General features: G+C 47.6%; 1 protein-coding gene across 1 annotated transcript; it reads right to left on the reverse strand.

The window, feature by feature from the left end:
* Positions 1 to 1,073: 1,073 nt before the first annotated feature.
* Positions 1,074 to 8,145, reverse strand: LOC120916933 (mRNA decay activator protein ZFP36L2-A-like). The gene is made up of 2 exons (XM_040327856.1): positions 8,043 to 8,145; positions 1,074 to 2,048 (listed from the first exon to the last, which is right to left on the reverse strand). Exons 1-2 carry the CDS (start codon positions 8,064 to 8,066, stop codon positions 1,272 to 1,274), a joined length of 801 nt encoding a protein of 266 aa, XP_040183790.1. The 5' UTR covers positions 8,067 to 8,145; the 3' UTR covers positions 1,074 to 1,271.
* Between the last annotated feature and the right edge of the window lie 2,401 nt (positions 8,146 to 10,546).

The raw sequence follows: 10,546 nt of genomic DNA on the forward strand, positions 1-10,546 counted from the left end.
AAGACATGAGGGGGGTGACAAAAACCAAACACCCCACCTTACACCAAAGTCTATTACTCCCTTTATGACCAGGCCATTTTTGCAATACAGCACTGTCGCTTTAAACCAACAATTGCATGGTTGTGGGATGCTGTACCCAAACAAAATTGGTGCCATTTGATCTGTGGTAAAATACACATAATATATATTTTTTTTACACCACACACACAGTTTAGGCTGATATTTTTTTCATTTTTTTTTTAATCACAATAAGCATATTGGTTTGCACAAAAGTTAAGTCTACAAACCAGGGGATAGATTTATGGCACTTTAATTTTTACTAGCAATGGTTGTGATCTGCGATTTTTAGCAGTACTGCAACAGACAGATTTGACACTTTTGAGACCATTGACATTTATACAGGGATCAGAGCTAAAAATAGCCAGATTACTGTATAAATTTAAGTTGCAGGAAAGGGGTTAACACTAGGGGGTGATCAAGGGGTAAATAAGTGTCCTAGGCAGTGCTTTTAACCAATGGGACTGCGCTGATTTCAATCCGTCCAGGCTAGCCAATCAACGGCCAGGCTGGGAACCGAAGACTATCACATGACACGCGTGGGACTTTCGGGGGGGGGGTGATAAATTACTGCAATTTATACAGTAATCTGGCTATTTTTAGCTCTGATCCCTGTATAAATGTCAATCTGTCTGTTGCAGTCCTGCTAAAAATTGCAGATCACAACCATTGCTAGTAAAAAAAAATTTAAGTGCCATAAATCTATCCCCTGGTTTGTAGACCTAACTTTTGTGCAAACCAATGGCGCTGCTGTCAATCACAGCTAAGCCTGCAGCTGTATCACGGGAGCGCGCTTGCAAAAGCTTTTCACCATGCTCGCTCGCATTAAGGTAGAAAGCTTTTGCGGGGAGGAGACGAGACAGCCGCCGAGGGACCCCAGAAGACAGGGTTAGGGGACACTCTGTGCAAAACGAGCTGCACAGTGGAGGCAAGTATAACATTTTTTTTTTTTAAACAAAGGCAGAAGACTTAAATAGATCGAAAGTTGAAAAACAAAAAAAATGACTGAAGGTCCGTTTTAAGAAAAATCATAGTTTTAATTAGTGATAAAGCACATCTTGTCAAATATAAAAACGGAGAATCTAGGTCCATTAGCAATATTAATATCGTTGATAAAGGAATAACTTAAACATTTATGTACATAAGAGCAAAATAAAGTTAAAAAGCAAACCATCATAGAAAGTTTGACATCTTAAAGTGCTAAAATAAAAGATTTAGCAGTCAAGTAGAGTATGCAGATCCTGCGTTTTCTCATCTGCGACAATCTGCTGCATTACAGATTTGTTGTCCTCTTCTCCCAGGATCTGCAGACGTAGTGCAAGCGGTAAAAGGAGGGTGGAAAACTTAAAAGCATTATTAGCAGTGGAGTCCCTGAAAAGGTCGTTGCAGGTGTCACTGTCCGATTCGGAGGGTGAAAGGGATCCACTTCCTGCATCGGTTCCCGTTCCCCAGCGGTCTAGAGGTGGCGAGTGCTTAAAGAGACAGTGAACACCATAAGGACAAACGCCCAGTGCAGCGTAGTGCCGACAAGCATCCTGCATCTGCCGAGGGTGCTGAAAGAGGCACCTAGACCCATAAGGGCAGCCTGTGAGCGAATGCCAAAGGCGACATACTTTCTTGCTGTGGAAGGGAGACAGGCGCCGTTGGCGAAGGCGAATGGTTTCGGGCACTTCCCTCCGCTCACTGTGGCTATGGATAAACAGGCAGCGTGGGCCATAGCTGCAGACTCCAAGGAGGTGGAATGAACGGCACAGTTCAGTCTTGTATTTTGGATGCTGGAATGGTGGGCGGAGGTCACTTAGGCCATGGGCAAATTGGCAACGGTTTTGGTAGGCACAGAATCCATTTTCTGAATAACTATTGCACAGTTCAGTTTTATAACGTAGCAAGGAGAATCCTGTTTTGTGTGCGCCACTGGAGAAAGCCAGGAATTCTTCATCCAAAGGAGAGCTTGAAGAAGAGAAGTTATCCAGACTGTTGATTTCAAACATCTGTCAAAGGATAGGAAGGAAGTAGTTAAACCACATGGAAAGCAGTATGCATTATTAAAGCAAAAATAACCTGTACTGACATCTGTTACCAACATAGGCATGCGCACAGGGTGGGCCAAGTGTGCCCAGGCACACCCAAATCACCCTGTGCAGCACAGATTCTTCCACTGCCCTGGCTGCCATATTTCCCCCCGCAGTGCTGCCAGCTTCCCCTCTCCTAACTATTGCTGCTGGGATGTTTTAGGAGTGGGGAAGGGGCCAGTAAATATGCAATTTACCAGCCCCTTCCTGAATGAACACTGAGCGATCGGTAGAGTGTTTGGGCTTTGAGGTGCACACTCAAATGCAATAGGCCACACAGTTACCTATAAGAGCACCAATTAAAGATTATACCAGGGTTTGACAAATTTGCTTGGAATCTAGGAGCCAGCTAAAAAAAAAAAAAAAAAAAAAATGAAGGAGCCAGAAAATGCACCCCGTCCAGACAAGCTTGCGCGCAGAAGCGAACACATACATGAGCAGCGCCCGCATATGTAAACGGTGTTCAAACCACGCAAGTGAGGAATCCACGCGATTGGTAGAGCGAGAGCAATTCTAGCCCTAGACCTCCTCTGTAACTCAAAACATGCAACCTGTAGATTTTTTTAAACATCGCCTATGAAGATTGTAAAGGGTAAAAGTTTGTCGGCATTCCATGAGCGGACGCAATTTTGAAGCGCGACATGTTGGGTATGAATTTACTCGGCGTAACATTATCTTTCATAATAAAAAAAAAAAAAAAAAAAAAGGGGGATAACTTTACGGTTGTCTAGTTTAATGAAAAAAAAAAAGTGTAATTTTTCCCCAAAAAAGTGCTCTTGTAAGACCGCTGCGCAAATACGGCGTGACAGAAAGTATTGCAACGATCGCCATTTTATTCTCTAGGGTGTTAGGATAAAAAAATATATATAATGTTTGGGTGGTTCTAATTAGAGGGAAGAAGATGGCAGTGAAAATAGTGAAAAATTACATTAGAATTGCTGTTTAACGTGTAATGCTTAACTTGTAATACCAACGGCTCACCACCAGATGGCGCCAGCTCACGACTTGCCCACCTTCCAAGCCAAGTCGCCAGGATGCCATTTCTAGTCGCCATGGCGACCTGGCACCCGGGATTTGTCAAGTCCTGGATTATACAATAAATTAATTATAGAAGTGGCACATGAAGGACAATCTGGCATGTTCCCAAAACCCCAGGATCACATTGGGAGCGATTTGAGAGATCAAATTGCATGACAAGTCACAGACTATTGGAGGCAATGTTTCAATTGGTGCGACACCAATTTTGCAGCGCCGCACCGATTTGCATAAGTAGTTCTGCACTACTTTTGCCGATTTCAGGTGCAGCTTCAATAGACATTTGTGCATGAAGCCACACAGATGTCTTATCAAGTAGCAGCTGAAGTCACGCTGACCTTGCTACTTTGTAATCTCGCTGCTTCAAGTGAAGTAGCGCGATTTCAAAGTAGCATCAATGTAAACTAGGGCTAAAGGCAATTTCTAAAAAGAGGTTAGGAAAAAAAAAAAAAAAAAAAAAAAAAAAAAAAAGTTAAAATTCTTTGTAAAGCATTTTCCTGGTGGCAAGGAAGCCTACAACCTCACGTACACTGCCATTGACTTGCACCAGAAAGACAAATTATGGGGTTTGTCAACACATTTATACAAGACTATGCCAGCCTCTCTATTAGAGGCCAGCATAGCACAGTATGCAAGCATTTAAAAACGAGTGTTCTAAATACTGCATTTGAGTGTTCTTCAGGCCGGTCACATGACTCACGGCCGCTTCCCAACTCATGGATGTCTTCTGCCAGAGGAGCTGCGATCTCCCACCGACGTCAGCCAGGGAGATCACATTGCCACTCATCTCCTCCGCAGAAGCAATGTCTGAGCTGTAAAGCGGCCGCGAGTCATGTGACCGGCCTGAAGACCGCTCTAAAGGAGGTATTTAGAATGCTTGTTTAAGGATTTACAGTGTGGTATGCCAGCCTCTAAGAGGGGCTGGCAGTGACCATCGTAGGGTTTTGTTTTTTGTTAGCGGCGGAGACAGAGCCGACAGGCAGGAAGGAGGGGTGAGGAGGGAAACAGGAGAGCTGAGCAGGGCAATGTTTGATGCAGGGACACTGACCACAGTGATCAAGGGCTGAGCAGCACTGGTTATTGTGGTCTGTACAGAGAGGGCATACAGGAGGTGGCAGGTTTTTTAGTTTAGAGGGCGGCAGATTACACAGCACAAGCACTATGCAGTGTAATCTGCTTTAAGGGGCCAATGGCTGCGCTGCTATCAATCCATCCACTCTAGCCAATCAACAGCCAGACTGAGTGGAGAAGAGGATATCGGGGGAAAGTGCAGCAGGTGAACAGGCTCAGGCAAGTAAAACGAGGGGGGGGCTGTAACTCTCAGATGTTTTTTCACCTTGTCGCATTAAAGGTGAAACATGAAGCTTTAGGGCCCTTTCACACGGGGCGGATCAGTAATGATCCGCCCCATGAACCTCCGCTTGCTCAGCGGGGATCGCTTCCGCTGAGCTGGGGGATGACAGGGCAGTGCCCGCTGACACCCACAATCTCATAGGGACCAATGCATGTCCCTTTTCATCCGCACACAGATGGATGAAAAAGCGGACATACGGTCCGCAGGTGTAAGAGGGACCCCTTTAAGCCCTCGTTAACATCAGGCCGTTTTGACATGCCAGAACCATCTGAATCCAGGCTACACCGACTTTGTGGCACCGATTCCCAAAAGCAGTTCCTGCGCTACTTTTGGCAACTTTGGGGGGCAATTTTAGACATCTGTGCATGAACCCTCGGAGGTTTCTGAAATTGCTCCCGTAGTCGGACTGAAATGCAACGTCTGTAATCATGAGAGTTCAAAGACGCCACATTCAGTGTGAAATTCATGCCCGTTGTCAGCCCATTACAGAGGGGGAAACACACAGTGAACAGGAATGCGTGCGATACCCGTCCAAATCACATCCCAGCACTGTTATAGTGTGACCCCCCCCCCTGTCCAAATCCCATCCCTGCACTGTTATAGCGTGAACCCCCCCCCCCCCCAAATCCCATCCCTGCACTGTTATAGCGTGAACCCCCCCCCCCTGTCCAAATCCCATCCCTGCACTGTTATAGCGTGAACCCCCCCCCCCCCTGTCCAAATCCCATCCCTGCACTGTTATAGCGTGAACCCCCCCCCCCCTGTCCAAATCCCATCCCTGCACTGTTATAGCGTGAACCCCCCCCCCCCTGTCCAAATCCCATCCCTGCACTGTTATAGCGTGAACCCCCCCCCCCCCCTGTCCAAATCCCATCCCTGCACTGTTATAGTGTGACCCGCCCCCCTGTCCAAATCCCATCCCTGCACTGTTATAGCGTGAACCCCCCCCCTGTCCAAATCCCATCCCTGCACTGTTATAGCGTGAACCCCCCCCCCCCCCCCTGTCCAAATCCCATCCCTGCACTGTTATAGCGTGACCCCCCCCCCCCCCCTGTCCAAATCCCATCCCTGCACTGTTATAGCGTGAACCCCCCCCCCCTGTCCAAATCCCATCCCTGCACTGTTATAGCGTGAACCCCCCCCCCCCTGTCCAAATCCCATCCCTGCACTGTTATAGCGTGAACCCCCCCCCCCCCCTGTCCAAATCCCATCCCTGCACTGTTATAGCGTGAACCCCCCCCCCCCTGTCCAAATCCCATCCCTGCACTGTTATAGCGTGAACCCCCCCCCCCCTGTCCAAATCCCATCCCTGCACTGTTATAGCGTGAACCCCCCCCCCCCCCTGTCCAAATCCCATCCCTGCACTGTTATAGTGTGACCCGCCCCCCTGTCCAAATCCCATCCCTGCACGGTTATAGTGTGACGGGCCCCCTGTCCAAATCCCTGCACTGTTATAGTGTGACCCGCCCCCTGTCCAAATCACATCCCTGCACTGTTATAGTGTGAACCCCCCCCCCCCCGTCCAAATCCCATCCCTGCACTGTTATAGCGTGAACCCCCCCCCCCTGTCCAAATCCCATCCCTGCACTGTTATAGCGTGAACCCCCCCCCCCCTGTCCAAATCCCATCCCTGCACTGTTATAGCGTGAACCCCCCCCCCCCCCTGTCCAAATCCCATCCCTGCACTGTTATAGTGTGACCCGCCCCCCTGTCCAAATCCCATCCCTGCACTGTTATAGCGTGAACCCCCCCCCTGTCCAAATCCCATCCCTGCACTGTTATAGCGTGAACCCCCCCCCCCCTGTCCAAATCCCATCCCTGCACTGTTATAGCGTGACCCCCCCCCCCCTGTCCAAATCCCATCCCTGCACTGTTATAGCGTGAACCCCCCCCCCCCCTGTCCAAATCCCATCCCTGCACTGTTATAGCGTGAACCCCCCCCCCCCCCCCTGTCCAAATCCCATCCCTGCACTGTTATAGCGTGAACCCCCCCCCCCCTGTCCAAATCCCATCCCTGCACTGTTATAGCGTGAACCCCCCCCCCCCCCTGTCCAAATCCCATCCCTGCACTGTTATAGTGTGACCCGCCCCCCCTGTCCAAATCCCATCCCTGCACGGTTATAGTGTGACGGGCCCCCTGTCCAAATCCCTGCACTGTTATAGTGTGACCCGCCCCCTGTCCAAATCACATCCCTGCACTGTTATAGTGTGAACTGCCACCAAGTGTCGATTTGTATTTAAAGGGGTGTTCCAGTCATGTTTAAGGTTTATTAAAAGTCAGCAGCTACAAAAAGTGTATCTGCTGGCTTTTAATAAACATACACTCACCTGCTCCACGTTCCACTCCCCCCCCCCCCCCCCAAAAAAAATGACATGCCAAATGTGGCATGTAAGGGGGTAAGGAGTGGATTAAGCGGAAAAACCACTTTTGGGTGGAACTCCGCTTTAATGACTTTCCTGCTACTTTCAGCTAACATTACAACAATCAATACAAACTCCTTTATCTCTACCAACTATGTACTGCAAGGGTCTCCAAACTGCAGCCCGAGGGCTGGATGTGGCCCTTTGCTAGCCTTCACCTGGCCCTTAGGGCAGTATTGCTCCCAATGATATGAGGCACTATTTCTTCCCAATGGCACCAACAATGGGGCACTATTTCTTAGACTAATAGCAATGATGGAGCACTATTCCTCCTCCTACTGCCCACCAACACTGGGGCCATGTTTATTCTCACTGTTGCTTGGCCCTGGGGCATTTTCTACCCCAACCGGTCAGAATACGGCCCCCCCTGAAGTCTGAGAGACCGTAAACTGGCCCTTTGGTTTAAAAGTATGGAGACCCCTGATGTACTGCTTACAAGTGACTATAGATTATGCAGTTCCTCAGATTACATGGGACACATTACACAGGTCGAGGCCGATTTATTGCAGATAAGGCACCAAGCGATTTTAATACCTTAATTAGCCACAGAGCCTGTGTAATTAATGTGTCCTGGATTAAAGAAATGTGGTAACTGACAGCAATGCTTATGATGGATCCAATTTTGGCTGGTTCAGCAGGGACCAGGTGAACTTCAATCAATGGGCAGGCTGGTTGTACAAGAGGGTCTATTGACTTCCATACACCAGCTTGTTAACACTTGATCACAGCTGCCGGCTATAGCCAGCGGTGCTGATGGGTGGATTCTGATTGGGGGGGGGGGGGGGGGGCAGGAGCCATCGGCTGTCTGGATACAACCAATCCATGGAAGGGAAAAACCAATTCAGGCAATTTCATTTTTTGCTGCCTGAACAAAATAAAAAATTAAGCACAGATCACTTTTCAGAGGAGCACTTATGAATGCAATGCACCAGTGGTCACATCACACACAGGCCTCTAGCTTTGTAAAAACACATGACTTGCTCCATCGATCACCCCGAGAGATCCAGCCAACCTGACCCGGGGATCCCCCGCACACCGTGCTGGAACAATCCCGCAGCTCCTCTCTATGAAGAGATCAGACTGGATCTCAGCCCGAGCCTCACCTTTGTCTCCCCCTGCAGGTCCATCTCTGTCGGTCTGGATTGGTTTGCGCTCTGCCTGCTACCAGATGATCACCTGCCGCCACACTTTTCATATAGAGCAGCAGCCAATCAGCTCTTAGAAAAGGAGGGAAGGTTGTGATTGGCTGAGGGCAGGCGGCATGGCGTTCGATTCGTTCGCCATCATGATGGGCAGCTGGGGAGTCACAGACTTATCACAATGGAAGGATTCCTATTATCCGGGGTGTAGAGGGATAAAACTGCTCTGCTTCCAGACAAAACAATATGATATTTATACAGATTGCATTCCAGTGTGCTTCATCATTACTTCATCGCTGCTTCAGGAATAATTCTTTTGTTCTATTTATTTATATTGCTGTCTGTGTCCCCTTTGATGAGATTTACTCTCACTTCCGGTCCTGGTGACAGGGTGTGGACAGGAAGTGATGGGATATCTCCCTGATGGGGATATTTAGAAGAGTGGGGAGGGGTGAAGGCATCCATCATGCATAGCTCCCAACTGTCCCTGATTTGGAGCAATGTCCCTCATTCCTCCTCATTCGGGTCTGATCTATATAGTTGTATAGAAAAGCATTTTTTATCTATCAAAAAGTGTTTTCCAGCGCTAAACCTTTTAACTGATTTGGAGGGACTGTCCCTAATTTAGAACAATGTCCCTCTGTCCCTCATTCGGGTCTGATCTATATAGTTGTAAATAAAATGCATTTTTTTATCAACAAAAAGTGTTTTCCAACCTTTCATCTGATTTCTAAATTGCTACATTTGTAAATTCCAAAAGTCAATCTAAAAGAATAGTAATGGTAAAAAAAAAAAACACTTTTTAACCAATCAGTTTTTTTGTACAGTTCTCCTTTAACCACTTGTCCACCGGAGGACGTCATAGGACGTCCTCGACTTTGTGCTGTGATATCTGCAGCTACAGGCATCATTCAGATATCGCCGTCTTCAGCTGCCAATTCTGTGCACAATAAGAACGATCAAAGCGGCGCTTCCACCGCTTGATCGTTCTTATAGGCAGCGGGAGGGGACGTCTCCCGCCGCCATCCAGTGCTGCTCCGGGCTCTCCCGTGCCATCGGGGGCCCGGAGAGCGAATCGGTGGGCACTGCCTGGAAAGCATAGAGATGACTGGTGACCAGATGGTCACCAGTCATCTCTATGACCGTCGGAGGCCCGTGCGCAACGTTATGACGTCACGCCCGGTACCCGGAAGTAAAGAAAGCCGCAATCGGCATGTGATCGGTGATTTTTTTTTTTCACCAATTTCATGCTTGTAAGCCTGAAGGAGAGATGTGAGGCCCCGTACACACGGCCGAGGAACTCGACGTGCCAAACACATCGAGTTCCTCGGCCAGTTCAGCCCTGAAGCCGCCGAGGACCTCGACGGGCCGAGAGCTCCCATAGAACAACGAGGAAATAGAGAACATGTTCTCTATTTCCTCGCCGAGGTCCTCGTCGGCTTCCTCGGCCGAAAGTGTACACACGACCAGTTTCCTCGGCAGAATTCAGCCAGAAACTCGGTCGGAAGCTGAATTCTGCCGAGGAAACTGGTCGTGTGTACGGGGCCTCAGGGTCTTACTGACCCCGCATCTCTCCATAAAGAGGACCTGTCACACTGATTCCTATTACAAGGGATGTGTACATTCCTTGTAATAGGAATAAAAGTGATCAAAAAAAAAAATGTAAAAAAAAATAAGTAAAATAAAAATAAAATAAAACATTTTTTTTTTTCAAAACGCCCCTGCCCCCGTTATCTCACGTGCAGAAGCGAACACGCATTCAAGTCCCGCCCACATATGTAAACGCCGCTCAAACCCCACATGTGAGGTTTGTTGGCGTGCGTTAGAGCGTGTGCAACAATTCTAGCACTAGACCTCCTCTGTAACTCAAAAATACTAACCTGTAAAAAATGTTAAAGCGTCTCCTATGGAGATTTTTAAGTACCAAAGTTTGACGCCATTCCATGAGTGTGCGCAATTTTAAAGCGTGACATGTTAGGTATCAATTTACTCGGCGTAACATCATCTTTCACATTATACAAAATAATTGGGCTAACTTTACTGTTTTGTTATTTTTTAATTCATGAAACCATTTTTTTTCCCCAAAAAAAGGCGTTTGGAAAATTATTGCGCAAATATCGTGCAAGAAAAAAAGTTGCAATGACCGCCATTTTATTCCCTAGGGTGTCTGCTAAAAAATATATATATATATAATGTTTGAGGGTTCTGATTAATTTTCGAGCAAAAAAATTGTGATTTTTACATGAAGGAGAGAAGTGCCAAAGTAGGCCCGGTGGACATATGGTTAAGGGGGCGTGTCCTATACCTGCATACATTTGCTGATAGGTGTTCCTCATTCCCATCTCAAAAAGTTGGGAGATATGATCATGTATTGATTGCTGTCGCACTCTTTCTATTCTGGTGACAGGTGTACACCCCCTACATTATTTGTCATTGGGACAAGAATTAAAGGGGAGATCATGGAATTG

This window comes from Rana temporaria, chromosome 11 (assembly GCF_905171775.1).
Source record: "Rana temporaria chromosome 11, aRanTem1.1, whole genome shotgun sequence".
Taxonomy (NCBI): Eukaryota; Metazoa; Chordata; class Amphibia; order Anura; family Ranidae; genus Rana; species Rana temporaria.

What these genes read in the sequence shown, in the direction of transcription:
- LOC120916933 (XM_040327856.1), bottom strand. Translation starts at nt 8,066, where the DNA reads ATGGACCTGCAGGGGGAGACAAAG. An exon ending in ACCTGCAGGGGGAGACAAAG is followed by an intron (nt 2,049 to 8,042) that starts GTGAGGCTCGGG and finishes ATCCTTTGACAG; the next exon opens with ATGTTTGAAATCAACAGTCT.